This window comes from Mesocricetus auratus, unplaced genomic scaffold, assembly GCF_017639785.1.
Source record: "Mesocricetus auratus isolate SY011 unplaced genomic scaffold, BCM_Maur_2.0 Super-Scaffold_100053, whole genome shotgun sequence".
In the NCBI taxonomy this organism is placed as follows: Eukaryota; Metazoa; Chordata; class Mammalia; order Rodentia; family Cricetidae; genus Mesocricetus; species Mesocricetus auratus.
Window position 1 is genome coordinate 1,271,438 of NW_024429230.1, and position 16,220 is coordinate 1,287,657.

Consider the following 16,220-nt stretch of genomic DNA (forward strand, 5'->3'; position numbering starts at 1 on the left):
CTGCGCTATCTCTCTGGTCCCATGTGCAATGTTTTGTTTCCTGCTACTATTTTCTTTTTATAGACATAGGCTTTACTATGAAGCCCTGCTGCCCTGGAACTCATCAGATTTGTCTTGAACTCAAAGAGATTTCCTTGCCTGTCTTCCCAGTGATAGGATTAAAGGCATGTCTACTATGCCAACCTTTTCTTTTCTTTTTGATATATGGATCCTCTATGTAGGTAGTCTAGGCTAGTATTAAATTTGAAATCTTTTTGCCTGATTTCACCTCCCAAGTGCTGAGATTATAGGCAGTATATATTCAGCTGATTTTTTATCTTATTTTATTTTTAAACAAACTATTTTGCCCAGGCTGTTTTTGAACTTGTAAACATCCTGCCTCAAGCCTATAATCCAAGAACTCAGGAGGCAGAGGCCAGATCTCTGTGAATTTGAGTTCAGCCTGTTCTATAAAGCGAGTTCCAGGACAGCCAGGGCTGTTACACAGGGAAACTCTCTCTAAAAGTAAAGCAGAGCAAAGCAAAGCCTCCTGCTTCAGGCTCCCAGGTGCTGGGATTACAGGATTGAACTATGTTGCCTAACTGAATTTTTTAGTTTCTTTTTGAATCTTTAAAAGATGAAAGTACTGATATGAAGATATCAACTCTTAAATATACATCAGCTTTATTATGTCCTTCTGAAATATTAATTGAATGTTCATTTACGTTGACATCTTATTTTTTTCTCAAACCAGGATGTGACTACAGCTTTTGTGTGAAGGGCCCCACTCTGGGTCTGTTTATGGCACCAGATTTAGTGTGTTCAGCCTGAAGAGGCTTGCCAATTTTGGTTTTCTGGTGCCATCTATAGGGGAAATGGAGAAAAGGTAAAATGGTAGAATGATTTGTATTTTGAATGTTTTGGTGCCCTGGTATTTGAAGATTGCTTTGTCATTGACAGGTCATCTCTGCAGCTCGAATCTTACTGAGGAACCCTGGAAATCAAGCTGCTTATGAACATTTTGAGACCATGAAGAACCAGTGGATCGACAATGTTGAAAAGATGACAGGTAGAATTTTACAAAATTCTTATGGTCTGATGCATGTGTTCTGGAGACCTCAAGCAGGACCGGTTGTGCCAACTGTAATTGGATGAAGGGGCAGTCAGAGGCTCAGCAGAGTGCTTGGCTCTGATCAGGCAGCTGAGCAGAGGCGGCTTCTCATTCAGGCTTTGCTACTGTGTTGGGAGAGAGACTAAGTCTTTATTTTAATACCGCCCTCCGTGTGATGTTCATTGTTACAACTCCTATCTTCTCTTTGAATGGTGTCTTTGCCCAGTCCCAGCTAGGGTTTGGTTTCAGAGGCTAGGAGACAGTGTTTGTAGATACAGTAAGGGGCCCTGTCATTTTCAGAGGGTTCACATTTCAAGGAACCACAATAGCTACCATTTAACCCAGCGTGTCTCAGAGTTTCCTCCAACTTATCAACTACATAGTCCTAAAAACAAAACAAAACAAAAGGAGACACCTGTGTCTGTGTGGCTGACGAACCCCTGAATCATCTTCCCTGGTCTCTGTGGAGGGATAGGACAGAAAGGCAGACATGAGGCTCTTGACTGTCCCTGTAGAACCTGCTGTCAGGGTCTGTAGCAGCCAAAGATGAAAGCGGAGCTCCCGAAGTATCTAAAGAGAGGTAACAGAAATAAGAAGCAGGCTGTTAGGGTTACTGGAATCCTCCGTGTGGCTCATCTTGGGCACTTTGAGCTGCCAGCAGTCAACAGACGACTGGAGAGTGAGACGAGAAGGAAGAAAATGTCGTTAGCAGACACTGTAGCGGCGTTGCGGTGAGGTTTCAGACTCAACCCTAGCTTCCCCTCCTGATGTCTTTGCGTCTCTGGTTGCCTGTGGTGGATATAAGAGGTCCAGTGACCACGGTCAGTAGAAGCCTTCTGGGCTGTGCTTGCACTTCTGTTTTTAAGCTGTTTTGTTTACTTGAAAGCTTCCACTTTTGTAGGACGAGCTTTGAACTGAGAAGAGAATTCTGAGTGTTGTACTTTCTAATGAGAAGCAAACTGACAACAACAGTGTTTCAGAGTCTTTGTTCTTCTAAAAACAAACTCATTTCCATTTCTGTTTTCTTGACAGGGCTGGTGGACGAGGCTATTGATACCAAATCTCTGTTGGATGCTTCTGAAGAAGCAATTAAAAAAGACCTGGACAAGTGTAAGGTAGCCATGGCCAATATTCAGCCTCAGATGCTGGTCGCTGGAGCAACCAGCATTGCTCGTCGGGCCAACCGGATCCTGCTGGTTGCTAAGAGGGAGGTGGAGAATTCTGAGGACCCCAAGTTCCGAGAGGCTGTGAAAGCTGCCTCTGATGAATTGAGCAAAACAATCTCCCCAATGGTGATGGATGCCAAGGCTGTGGCTGGAAACATCTCTGACCCTGGTAAGCACGGTGTCTTTCATCAAAATTGCAAGGCTACTCAGTGGAGATGGGAGGAGAGTAGTCCTCCACCACCACCACATACAAAATCTGGGAGGAAAAGTATGGACATTGCCTGGTGTGGTGCTTTTTCCTGTAACCTTAGCACCCAGGAGGCAGAGGCAGGAGGATAACTGTAAGTTTGAGGCCAGTCTGGAATATTTAGCCAGTTTAAGGGTTATAGAATGAGACCATATCTCAAAAACCCCAAAGAATAAACTGTAGACATTCAGTTTGAGAATGTTGTATTAATGTTTTCCTCTGTTCAGTTTTGTGCAGTCTTGTCAGGATCAGTATCTCTACACTTTCTCGACATTGTCTGGCTTCCTAGCCCAGTGGATAGGCATTAGTTTGGAAACTTAAAAAACAAAAAACAAAAATACTAGCTACCCATCTGCCAAGCATTTATCTTCTTACATACAATGACCTCTCTCTGCAGAGAATCTTGTTTTTGTCATATCTAGAGTGCTTAAACTAACCCTGCTTTCTTAGGCCCTACATGAAAGAATTTGAGTTTTCTTCAGCTCCATTTCAGTATCACTTCACTAATGGAGATAATAATTGCTGCCACACGTTTGGTTGCAATCATGTATGTCTCTTCCTTTTTGGAAACCTACATTTTCCATCTTGTCAGTGAGACCCTAGGCTGCCTGACTCACTTCTGGCCTAAGCAGAATCTCTGTTATTTGCAGTCCACCATTACTGTGGATGCATTTGATCTTTTCATTGGGTGTCTAAATATTTTAGCAGTTCAAGAAAAGGGTTAACACACTGGATGCCAACTAGAGCAGTGGCATAGAAAGGTGAGATGTACTCCAGGGAGTTCAAACCCAGTCCGGAGTTGACACCTCCCACGCTCTGCACTCAGCAGACCTGTCTCATGACCATGCTTCATTACAAGAGTGATGGGTACCGCCTGCGCCCAGCTCACACCCAGGGTTTGTGCTGTCAGACTGCATCCTCACTGTAGGAACAGCTGGCCTGGACCCTTCCTCACGGCCTCTGACTCGCCCTCCTTCCTTGTTACTGCCCATGACTCCTGCTGGCAGCCTCACATCCAGCCTTGTTAATGGAACCGATTCTTCTGCTGGACGGACGGGCAGTGCCTGGGGCCCTGACCTGCCCAGCTGAAAGCGAGAGTGTTTTGTCTTTAGGCCTGCAAAAGAGCTTCCTGGACTCAGGATATCGGATCCTGGGAGCCGTGGCCAAGGTCAGAGAAGCCTTCCAACCCCAGGAGCCTGACTTCCCACCTCCTCCACCAGACCTTGAACAGCTCCGAGTAAGTAAGCTGAGAGATGGGAGGGATTGAGCAGCCAGGGGTTGGGGTTGTTTGAGAGGCAGATCCGATTTGACAGTCTCCAAGTCCAGGTGGCTCGTGTGGTTCTTATGTGATTAGTTAGAGACAGGTCTTGAATTTCCTTCCTGAATTGATGGCATCATGACCCAGCACGTTATATGTACTTATGTGATATTAACCCGTTGTAACAGGGTGAGAAGGCAGCAGAGGTAAGTGCAGTTGTGATGGAATGATGAGGTACAGATTGTAAAAGAGTTTGTACATTTTGTGGAGAGGATTGCTAAGGGGGTGATTGCATTATTAGAATCTTGTTAGGTTCTTGCCTTTCTCTCTTTTTATTAACAAAATTAATACTCGTGTTAAAATTTTTGTCTTTTTTTCTAAACATATTTTTTTAATTTATTATGCACAGTTTTGCCTGCATGCATGTCTGGCATGAGATCTCATTATAGAAGGCTGTGGGCCACCGTGTGGTTGCTGGGAATTAAGCTCAGGACCTCTGGAAGAGCAACCAGTACTCTTAACCTCTGAGCTATCTCTCCAGCCTTTTAAGAAATATTTTTAAAAAGTGTGTGTGTGTGTGTGTGTGTGTGTGTGTGTGTGTGTGTGTGTGTGTGTGTGCGCGCGCTTGTGGAGGAAAGAGGTCAGCTTCAGGTACTGTCTGTCAGGAGCCATGCACCAGGACCTCTCACCTCTCTCTGGGATGTAGGGCTTGGCTGGTCAGCGAGTCCATGGGATTTGCTTGTCTCTGCTTCCTTAGGGCTGGGTTTACAAGCACATAACACAGTGCTGAGTTTGCTGTTTTGGGTTTGGTTTTGGTGTTTTGAGACAGGGTCTCTCTACATATCCCTGGCTGTCCTGGAGCTCTCTACCAGCCTCAAGCTCTCACAGAGATCTGCTTCTTAAGCTGGGGTTGACGATGAGTGCCACCACTCTGGCCTATGCTGAGTTTTTACTTGGGTGCTAGGGACCAGACTAGCGTCTTCTACATACATGCCTTGTACCCTTGGAGCCCAGAAGAGGTGTTAGATCCTCTGGATCCAGAGTTATAGGTGGATGTGAGCTGCCCTGTGGGTGCTGGGAATTTTCTGGAGGAGCAACAAGTGTTCTGACCTGCTGGGTCATCCTAGGCCCTCAAATCTTTTTGTAATTCTTTCCCACTAAGTACCATGACTATATTTTTCCATAGTTTAAGATTAAGCTAGTTGGGTAATAGCTTGTAGCAGTTACAAATCCTAGAAACAGACATAGTAATAATCATATACAGATATTTACTTCAGTTAACAGTTTAGAAATATGTTGCTTTGAGGAATATTATATCAAGGCAATAATTGTATTTACTTCCTTTAGTATGGCATTTGTTTGTTTTTTTGAGACAGGGTTTCTCTGTGTATCGCTGGCTCTCCTGGAACTCACTCTGTAGACCAGGCTAGCTTTGAACTCATAGGGTCCACCTGCTTCTGCCTCCTGAGTGCTGGTATCAAAGGCGTGTGCTACCATCACCTGGCTATGTTTTCTTATTTAATGTCAGTGAAAGATGTCAGGTTGGTTAAGGACAAAGTTGGGTTACTATAAATAGGTAAGGTTGGCAGTTTCCCAGTTTTCAGCATTTCTTTATACTTTCTAGTGAGGCTCTTGATGGTAAGAGTGGAATATCACAGGAGAGTGATATTCTTGGCAAGTGGCTCCTTTGAATCGTAACATTTAAAATTAGGGTTTAGAGATCACGTGGCAGATGCAGAACTTGAAACTTCAATGAGAAGCTATTGCCTCTCATTTGTTCCTTGACAACCAGAACCAGAACCAGGCTTAAATACTCTATGGGGATTGGCTTTGGATCTGGTAACTCGATGTATGCCTCCCAGGGGATATGACCAACACACAGCTGTTAGTTTCTTGTAGAGATTTTTTTTTTTAATAATTGAGACATACACAGATGGGCCTCATGGCTGGGTGTGGGTGGTCTTTTAGGGAGTCAATGTAGGTAGATTTTCTAGATTGTTTTTGGTAGTAGCTCTTAGGGCTTATATTGACAACCTGTTTTTTCACATTTGTAGCTAACTGATGAGCTTGCTCCTCCTAAACCACCTCTGCCTGAGGGGGAAGTCCCTCCACCCAGGCCCCCACCACCAGAAGAGAAGGATGAAGAGTTCCCTGAGCAGAAAGCTGGAGAGGTGATTAACCAGCCCATGATGATGGCTGCCAGACAGCTCCATGACGAAGCTAGGAAGTGGTCTAGCAAGGTAAGCTCTGAGATGTTCCTTGTGAAGAATGGGAGTCTTCCCAGAAGGATGGAGAATCATATCCACAGCCCAGGAAGAAGTCTATTTGGAGTCACCTTCCTTCTTGCTTACTGTCAGTATTTTAGGCAATATGTTCTTTTTACCAGTGAGAAGTCTGTAGTGTTTGATGGCTTGCCTCTCTTGGGCTAAAGGAAAAGTTGGCTGAAGAAGGGCTTCTTCCTCTTTGTCCATTAGTGACAGTCTGATTCCTGATGTTTGGGGTATTTTTATAAGCAGCATCTTTCTTGGATTATCGGATGTTTTTTGGTGCTCCATTACTAACTGGCCAAACTTGAGTATGAAAGTATCTTTTGTGGGCTTTGCTAGATGCTATCTGTGCATTTCCTTCAGTCCTCAAGAAGCAGAAAGTTGGTGTCTCAGAAGTAGTGTGTTTTTGTCCTTTCTTAGACTCCCTCTTTAGGACTCAAGACAGCTTCAGCTTAGCTAATTTGAAAGTCCAAGTATTAACGATGTGGGCGAGAGTCTTGTCTCCAGGCCCTGCTTGTTTTCCTGAGTGGTGGATATGACTGGTATCTCTTCTTGCTCAGAGTGAAATCCTGGTGTTCATTTAGCAGTGAGATGTGGTTCTTAGCTCTAAACTGTTTCTAATGCCACCCAAACTCTAGCCCATCATCCCCACTGTATTCCTTAATTTTTACATCCTTAACTGAATATACTTCCCCGGGGGAACTGATTGGTCTGACGTTAATATTGTCATAACCCCCACCCCACGCCACCCCCGGCTGAGAAATTGACCTTGGTTTTTAATCCAGTGTTAGAACTGTCACCTGGGAACCCAGGTTCCCAGGAGTTAAAACTTTGCTGGTGTTGGACCTGACCTGTGGGATTATTTCTAATGGTGTCTCTCTGACATCCCCAGGATGACGTAGCACAAATACTACTATGTATGGAGAATGGGAGTGATAATAGGGTTGATTTTCCTCTAAGAAAACTTAACTGTAATAAACCCACACACACTTTGAGGAACACAAAAATACATATGGACTTTAAAGGTGAAAGTTCATAGAGTCGGGCAGCATTTGCCCTGCTCTGTTCAGTGTGTTCTTAAGTCCTGGTCAGAAGGTTCGAGTTCATGAGTTCACTAGCTCTGAGCTGTGTAGGGGTGGCGAAGGAGTGTGTGTGTCTCTGTCCATCCATCTTTGTGCAGCTTGTCACTCTGAACTTTAGCAACAGTAAGTTGCTCTTGTCTTTCAAGGTATGGGCATGAGTCTGGGTTGAGACAGTTGAGAAACGACCTGGTTCTATGTAAGCCCTCGCCTGGCTGTCGACTGAAGTTTCTGCATCCCCATCAGTCAACTGGCCATGTTTTGGAGATGGGCATTGCATTTAGGATAAGAATTTTTATTTTTGTTCTTGTTGAGAATTATTCTTATTTTATGCCTTATGAGTATTTTGCCTTCATGTGTGTCTGTGCACCACACGTGTGCAGTGCTCATGAAAGCCAGAAGAGGGTGTCAGGTCCCCTGGAACTGTAGTTACAGATGGTGGTGAACCATCATGGGGTGCTGGGTGGGTACTGAATCCAGGTCCTGGAGAAGAGTAGTCAATATTCTTAACCACTGAGCTATCTTTCCAGCCCAATAATTTCTATTTTTAATTTTTCAAGTTTTCCTATTTCTTTGAGACAGTCTCATGACTTACTGGTCTCTAACGTGGCTTTCTTATACCAATAGGATAAGACCTTAAGGAAAATACCATATGAATTCATATTTCCTCCTGGTTACAGATTCTTGGTGTAAACAGCCTTTGTTCACCAGTCTTTTTATGAATAGCTTGGCTTCATTAAAGCAATTCTTTTTCTTTCCATTCCTGCTTGTTTCCAGCATCTGTTCTCTTTATCTCCCACCCCTACAATCCTACCTCTGGTATGAAATTCATGTTCTTCCTCTCTGGGCCCTGTTCTTTTGTACGCATCCATTTTGGGTTCATATGAGGGCTCCTCTGAGCTTAGCCTCATTTAATCGCCAAATCCATGTGTTACCTGATCTGTGAACTAGTAAGTTGAGTTTGGGGTGAGTGAGGAGTGATCGTCAACAAAGGAGAGATTTTGGTTGTATCTAGAGGCAGTGCTTTCAATTGCCACAGTAAGATATTGTGGAAGCTTTGTCTTTGAAGATCTTTTTAAGGAGAAACACATGTAGGGTCTTCACTGCTATAGGACCTAGGTGAGGTGTCTTCTCCAGGCTCCTTATAGTTAGCTGAGTGATTGTAGAGTATCTAGTAAATCCTCTTCATGCACCATTATGTTGATTTTCTTGTCTGTTTCCTGGCTTGCTGTTGCTTTTGATATACATTTTCTTATCTGGGACTTGTGGTAGCTGCAGAGCTGAGTGTTTTTCAGCATGATGGAATAGTGAATGTCTGATTTAGGAGGATGCTCAGTCTTCCTGTTCCAACAGCTTATATGACTGTGCTTACTTTTTCCCTTTGGGTTTCTTTTAAAGGCAATGGCTACTGTGTTGTTGTTTGGTTCCTTAAACATGTGATTCTAGTCAGGTTTAACTTCAGCAACAAGCATGCATTGCCTTCTCTGGAAACCTTTGGCTGGAGCAAATTTCTTCACTTATTTCCAGGTGACTTAGGCTGGAGGCTGAGTTCCTGTCTTTGAACCTACCTTGGTTCACCTGGCTGCTGGAGAGGGTGCCATTTTCTTTTCCATCCCAGGCAAGCTTTGGTTACTAAACCAGCTGAAGCTCCATTTCCCAAGTCCTGTTGATCTTACTAACACTATCCCTATTTTTCACCCTTCCTGCCATCGACAAAGCCCGGTGTCCCAGCCGCTCAGGTGGGTATAGGAGTTGTAGCTGAGGCAGATGCGGCTGATGCTGTTGGGTTCCCTTTCCCCTCTGACATGGAAGACGATTACGAACCTGAGCTGCTGTTAATGCCATCTAATCAGCCGGTCAACCAGCCCATTCTGGCCGCGGCTCAGTCCTTGCACCGGGAAGCTACCAAGTGGTGTAGTAAGGTACTGATCGGTGCCCCAGTTGGGGGCTGCTCCAAATGCATCCGGCCATGTGCAGCCTGACACCTTGCCTCACCCATTGTCTGTGCGGGTCCTGTGAGTCTGAGCCGGGCGGGCGGGCAACTGTCTGTCTGCACCTTGTTGTTAGGGATGGCTTCACAGGTTTGATAGGTTTGCTAATGCCCGAATGAACTGCATTTATGTTTAGGGAATAAAGAGAAATGGGGTCACTTTTCAAAGGATTCATTTTCTTCCCATTTTTGTGGCCATTAATCGGAACTATAAATTCCTTGGGAAGCTGCAGCTGCATCTCAGTGGCTTCTAGGTCAGGAGCCATTGGGGACCACTGAGCTTTGCTCGGCTCCCACTGATCTCTCACTGATGTTCAGGCAGAGTGGATCAGGACAAGAGCAGCTTTTATATGGCAGAGTCTCTGGGGAGGAGGACTGCTTGCTGCCCTGCACTTGGCTGTGTGACAGATGCTGGCCCTTGTGGGAGCCCACGGGAAAGGGGCTTCACTGCTTCTCCAGGTGTCTCAGAGGGCTTGGAAGTGGCCACAGGGAAAGCTCAAGGCCATCAGCTAGGTGACAGAGCCTTGGATACTGAACTAACATTTGTTTGGAGAGTTTAGGTGTAGAAGTGATCACCTTTTTTGTTTTTCCTATTTAAAGATGGCATGTTGCAAGAAAGAGTCTGAAAATGGTGGGTAATAACTAACCGTGGCACTGTGCTGTCTTCTAACCAGTCATGTAATCCTAAATTACCTCAGGTCTACACCGGAAGTTCATCCAAAAGGCTTCATCTAACACACGCCTCTCCTCATGACCTCCTCCCAAGCCCGCGTTCTCTCTACCTCAGTTTATTTGCTGTGACATGTGCCTTCTGGTACCAGTGAGCAGCCACTTGACGGCACCCGTGGGGCTCTTACAGGGCGCCCTGAGTGGCATGGTTTGTGTGCCTCACTGCACTGTGTAGAAACCGAAAAGCATGAGGGAAAATGAGTGGGGCTTGGCCATCCAGATAGCTTTAAGCACTGTAGTTGCTGTAATTTAGGTTGTTAAGGACATAAAATAAATTGCTTAAATATCTCATGATCCACAAGGGTTTTAAGTGAACCAAATCTCAGATAAACTGCCATTAATGAGGGTTCCATTTATAGCCTGGTTCAGGGTTATTTGATCCGTCCCTCGCATCCTCCTAAGCGAACACTCCTTGTTGGAGGCATTACTTAGCTGACGGACTGTCGAACTGATTTGTAGAATCAATTTTTTAAAAAATGTGGAATGACTAAAATAGTATGCTCTTTCAGGTTGACAGTCAAGAGCAGGAGAGGGAGGCCAAAGTAGTCTAGATGGCCATTTCACCCCGTTTTTCTCTCAGGCTGAGACTCCTCACCTGGGGTTTGAGTCCTAGTGAATTAGCACTTGGCTGCTATTTACAAGAGGATGCTTTCAGCATCTGGAAAGCCTCCTCAGTGCCCTTCCTTTCTGGCCAGCTCGACTGCTTTCTCCCCACGACAGAGATGACAATGCCTGTGTGACCAACTCCTTGGCTCTGGCCTGTGTTATTGACACAATTAACCTGGAGATGCTCAAGTGCTTGTTCAGTGCTGTGCCTGGGGTACCCACATCGCCCTTTCAGACTAATCTCTGGGTCTTTTTTGTTTTCATTCAGGATATTCTCTCTCACTGAGTGCTGGGGCAAGTGCCCAGTCTCTCTACTGCCTCTCCAGTGCTTTCTGCTACTCCAAACAGTACTTTCTTAGCCTCCAGAGCTGCTAGAGCAGCAGGCTTCCTCCTGTCCGTGTTCTACTGTCCTTAACCTGGCCATTGTGTGGGCAGAACTCATGCTCTATCTTTGCTTCTCTCTAGGGCAATGACATCATTGCAGCAGCCAAGCGCATGGCTCTGCTGATGGCAGAGATGTCTCGGCTGGTAAGAGGGGGTAGTGGTACCAAGCGGGCACTTATTCAGTGTGCCAAGGACATCGCTAAGGCCTCTGATGAGGTGACTCGACTGGCCAAGGAGGTTGCCAAGCAGTGCACAGATAAGCGGATTAGAACCAATCTCTTACAGGTACCTGGGGAAATAGGCTCCTCTGTGTGTGTGTGTGTTTAACCAGAGAGGCAGGGAGTGCACCTGAGTGGGAAGTGTGGCTGTGAGGGAAAAGGCAGAGAGGAAATGGATGAACAGGAAGGAAGAGGTGCTCAAGGAGGGAAAGCAGCAGCAGCAGGGGCAGTGAGTGCATGGATATTTGGAAAAAATAGACGGACAGCTTACTTCCTAACCTGGTAGAATTTGATTGCCTCCATTTATGAAAGAGTTGGGTCAGGACTGACCCTAGGGATAAAAACAAGTATATTTGTGCTGTTCATTTATTGAGTACTTCTGCATGTCAGCGACTGGGAATGGAGTTGGGTTTATCTACCTCCAGGGAACTTGTGGGTAAGATAGCCAACAAACACCAAATGAAACTTTCTCTTTAGGTATGTGAGAGAATCCCAACTATAAGCACCCAGCTCAAAATCCTGTCCACAGTGAAGGCTACCATGCTGGGCCGCACCAACATCAGCGACGAAGAGTCTGAGCAGGTGTGTGCTCTGCTCTGGGGCCCTGCCCTGGTTTCTTTGCTGTTTAATTTTAACTGTGGGACAAACTTGCCTCTGAATTAAGAATGCAGTGACCTTGTCTTTCCTTACCACCCCCAGTGGGCCCTGCACAGAGCCACTCCCCATTTTCTATGGTAGAGAGCATGTCTTAGTTGCATTGTACACAGAGGGCCCATCATTAGTTTAAAGTTAAACTGAGAGGCATACTCTCTCTCCACTAGGGAACTCACAAATAATTAGGGAGATCTTCTGACCTCTACAGAGGCTAGGGGCACCACTGAGGAACCAGGACACTCTTCTGCTGCCACCACGGCTACTTACACTATCATTATTTTAATCCGACGCTCTCACCTCTCCTACCACGGGAGCTTTATCAACATCCCCAACATGTAATACTGCAAGTAGAGTTTGGTACTGGGTTACTTTCCTTAGTGGGATATCTTCAGCCTAAATATAGAAGATGGGAAAGGAAGGGTAAGACTGCGATTCATGCTAAAGTATATTAAAAAAAAGCATGTTCAGTCTGTGTGTGTCCCATTAAATGAAAAAAGGTAGAAACAGTGTGGTAGAAGGAACCTCAGGATACAAGTGGGAAGTCTTGAGCTGGACCTGACTCTTGTGAGTTTGGCTGGCAAGATTCCAAGCCTTTCTGGGCCTAACAGCCTTCATAACCAGAAGAGCAGTGAGGAATTTGGATGCTAAGTATTTTCCCAGAGCCTTCTGAATTTTATGTACAAGTTTCACTCATGTGACACATTTTTCTGGGGAAACCCTACAGCTTTGAGTCCATAAAAGATCTATGACTTAAAGATAGAATTACTGCCCTAGAGGAATCACTGAATTGTCTGGCCGTGAGTAGACTTCCAACTAGATCTCTGTCCTCTTAAGTTTGTGTGTTTGGAAAATTAAAGTACATACACTTATAATGTAGTTGGTTGCTTGGTTTGATTATTTTCATTCATTGGCAGCAGTGAACAAAAATAACAAGTCTCTGCCCTATGGAACCTAAACTTTAGTACAGATAGACAAATCAACCCCCCACCAACAAAAACAAATGCCAGCAAATAAAACAAAACCCATCCCCAAAACAATGTAGGCAGAATATATAGCATACCAATTAGTGATGATGGATTTTATGAAGAATAGTAACTTTAATAATGCTAGGAGCTTAAGTGGTATGTGATTTAACATAAACAAAAAGGAAATGTTTCCCTATGTGACTGCTTAGCAAAGTGGGCCCTGGGCTACTTGGCAGAAAAGCATTGCAGGAGTCCCGAAACCTGAAAGCTCACCACCTTTGAAAACCAAGAGCAAGTACTTGCTGACATCCACACAAGGACACAGTGCACAGATGTTAAACCTAAACCACTAGTGATGCAAACAAGTGTTGGGTGACCGTAACGGTAGGGTTAACTGTAGTTCACACCAGACTTCACGGTCTCTTGAGGCAGCATTGCACTAGGGACTGCAGTAACAGGCTCTTGTATTCACAGGCCACAGAGATGCTGGTTCACAATGCCCAGAACCTCATGCAGTCTGTCAAGGAGACTGTGAGAGAAGCAGAAGCGGCTTCAATCAAAATTCGAACAGATGCTGGATTTACTCTGCGCTGGGTCCGAAAGACGCCCTGGTACCAGTAGGCGCCTACATAACCTGCCTGGGACATAAGCCTCTACTAGAGAAGAGAATGATGAGTTCCAGAAGCCATTCAGAGTTGCCAGGAGTAGAAATCAGTTCCTGGTCTCACACCAGAAAGGAACGGGGGCTTCTTCACATAGAAGACATTTACACTCTTGTCATGGACACTTTGAAACGTGTCTCTGTATGAACCCTGTACTCTCACAGTTACTCCTGTGCAGTCACCCAGCAAGTGGACTGGGTCGATAGCCCATGGATTTTACATAAGCTCAGAATAAGAGTGAACACTAGCTGGAAGCCTGCTCTGCCCAAGGAATATTTCCCTCTCTGTTTACGGTTCTAAACTCCCCTTTAGGCCCCCAAGACCTACAGCTGAGGCAGGTCAGTTAGTAACTGTGCTTCCAAGTTATTCTGGATTTTCCATGTTGCTGCTGACCCTGCCTACCCTCCCTGGGCTGTGCATCATTGCTCTGGGGAGGGCCAGCTTCTGTGGCCTGGATTCATTTCCTGCTTTCCCCCATGTAATCACAATGTAAAACCAAGTTACATTGTTGGGAGGAAATCACTATTCTGTCTTTACCATGCCCCGAGTAATATCTGTGCTAGGGAAACTTCCTGGCTCACATCTTGCCTTGCTTTGGTTGCCAAGGTAACCATCCAGTAAACACACTGGTGCTCTCTGCCACTAGAGGGGCAGAGTAGCTGGGGTGTGATCCTGCCTAACCTGTTTCCAGCGGGGCCACTCCCAGGTTCTCTATGCTTTGTCACTGCCAGTAGAGGTCTGTGCTGAGGCCTTAGCATTCACTCTTGGCTTTTTAAAAATTTCTCAGCTGAAATGCTACATTTATTTTTAACCAAATCATCCCAGGCTTTGGCAGTCTTCTACATGTTTCTTAAACAAGACTTTAAAGATATATAGGTATGTGTTTGTCTAATCCCCCAGCTCCCGCTTTTTTTTTTCTTCTGATTTTGAGACTGGGTCTCTTTATGCTGTCTTGAACTTCTGGGTTCAAGCAATCTGCCTGCATCAGACTAATAGCACCTACCAACCACACTTGGCTTCCTGGTAATGTTGGAAGGTTCATTCAAAATCAAGTACTAAACATTAGGGCTTGCTCTCGAAGAGACTTGAATGGGAAGGCAGTCCTGTTTAAGAGATGCTTCTTGTGTAAGGGAGAATAGCATGTGCAGATTTTGATGCTGGTGCTGCTAGGAATAAGTTAGTAGAAACTATTATAATTCCCAGTTCTAACCAATTACAACCACGTCTTTTTCATCCTCTCCCAAGTATTCAAGATTAATAAGTATGACATCTAATTATCAGAAAGGTGTGTTTCCTATATGGCAAAGTTTCTGTATCTACTCCACAAGCAAATCCTAGCATGTGAACACTACTTTCACAAGTCAAGAACCAGATGCACACAGGAGGAGACCCTTTCCTGCTAATCTCCCCACACCTAGTGTGTTCAGTCCCAGCCCTGAATGTGTTGATCCTGTATACTCAGGCCTCCTTCCCTTTCAGCCGATTATTTTCAAAGCTCTCAGTGTATCTGTATAGTTGCTTACCTGATATAAATGCATATCAATGCCTTTAAAGTATGACTCGATGCCAAAGATCACCTTTTGTTTTAAAGATTGCTTAGAGGAACTAAGAAAATCATGTTTGCTCTCCGAGCTCTTCCAGTTCTGGACACACAGGTCTGCCAGATGTGCTTTTCTTGAGTGTCAATGCTTACAGTACAAGGAAGCAAAATAAACAGTCCCCGAATGAGTAAGAGATGCCACCACCAAAAAACAAAACAAAAAAACCCAAAAAAACCTACATTTATAAGCTAGGATTTATTATATACAAATATTTTCTGCCTCTTCTTTTGTTCTGTTTAAAATAATAAAATGCATTTATACGAATAACACTCTGAATGCTGGACATGCTATTTTACCAATAACTTTAGGTCAGACTCTTATTTTTGAAGAATAGCCAATGAAACTAATACTCAGGATTTGGATTTTATTGGGAAAACAAAAAGCAACTAAAGATTTTATTCACTCCACCAAGGAATGGAAGCAGTGTATTTATGTAAGAGGGTCTATGTGATAAAGGAAGGGCTGTCTTGGCAACTATATTCTAGAAGGAGCAGAAATCACAAGTTACCAGTGGGCAAAGCAGCCAAATGTGGGCCGCCCTGGTTGACGTACTCTCATCTTAGAAGAATTTAGCCACTACTGGAGACCACAACTGTCGACCACAACTGTCCCTTAAAAACGCTGAAGGTGTGAAATGTGAGGGGCACTTTTATGTGTTCCAAACCCAGTATAGAACAGTGTTGTCAGGGTCCACTAGGGCTGGGAGGTAAAACTAGCTTTGGACACACACTCACCATCCTGCTTTAGGGAGCACCGACTAAAACAAACATTGCTGCCTAATTTTCTAGACCTGGAGGTGGAGGGAAGGTAAAACAATCCTGCTGGATGAAATTTACCATCGCATTGACTGAGAAGTGCATTGGAGAAGTGGACTGAAGCCCACGTCCAAAGCTGCGGAATTAGCGTAGCTGACACTCTTTTTTCTAACCAGTTGCTTCTAAGGACAACAAGAGCCCAGCACATTCCCAGGGTCTTCTGTGGCACATTTAAGAGATGAACCCACCATCTGAATTTCCTGTGTGGGTGGGGCTACCTCACACAGAAAATAAGCACGTTTTACTTGTTCTTAGATTACTTCCTTAAGAACAAAGTAAAGGGGGGTATGCTGGAGTAAGCAGAATTCTGTGTGCAAGAATCTTGGACCTACAGGGGAAGTAACGTGTGACTAGAAAGGGCACTGTGAAAAGATGAGTGGCTGCGAACATGCTCACTTAGGAAAGGGCCTCTTGAATGTTCTTCAAGCAACACAGAAGAAGCTGATCTGATGCAGCTGGCTCTAACATAGCCCAGATAGGAGAATGTTC

At 44.8% G+C, this 16,220-nt stretch overlaps 1 protein-coding gene across 2 annotated transcripts in view; it reads left to right on the forward strand.

Annotated features, from left to right (window-relative positions):
- The window catches only part of Vcl (vinculin), an 88,389-nt gene extending 73,206 nt beyond the window's left edge, over positions 1 to 15,183 (forward strand). The window contains exons 15-22 of one of the 2 annotated variants that reach the window (XM_005083535.4): positions 940 to 1,048; positions 2,123 to 2,425; positions 3,616 to 3,740; positions 5,816 to 6,001; positions 8,826 to 9,029; positions 10,898 to 11,101; positions 11,512 to 11,616; positions 13,128 to 15,183. In XM_005083535.4, coding sequence (XP_005083592.1) covers positions 940 to 1,048; positions 2,123 to 2,425; positions 3,616 to 3,740; positions 5,816 to 6,001; positions 8,826 to 9,029; positions 10,898 to 11,101; positions 11,512 to 11,616; positions 13,128 to 13,274 — 1,383 coding nt within the window. In that variant the 3' untranslated portion in view covers positions 13,275 to 15,183. The remainder of the gene's footprint in view (positions 1 to 939; positions 1,049 to 2,122; positions 2,426 to 3,615; positions 3,741 to 5,815; positions 6,002 to 8,825; positions 9,030 to 10,897; positions 11,102 to 11,511; positions 11,617 to 13,127) is intronic. The other variant, XM_005083536.4, reaches the window with a different exon arrangement.
- The last annotated feature ends 1,037 nt before the right edge of the window (positions 15,184 to 16,220 follow it).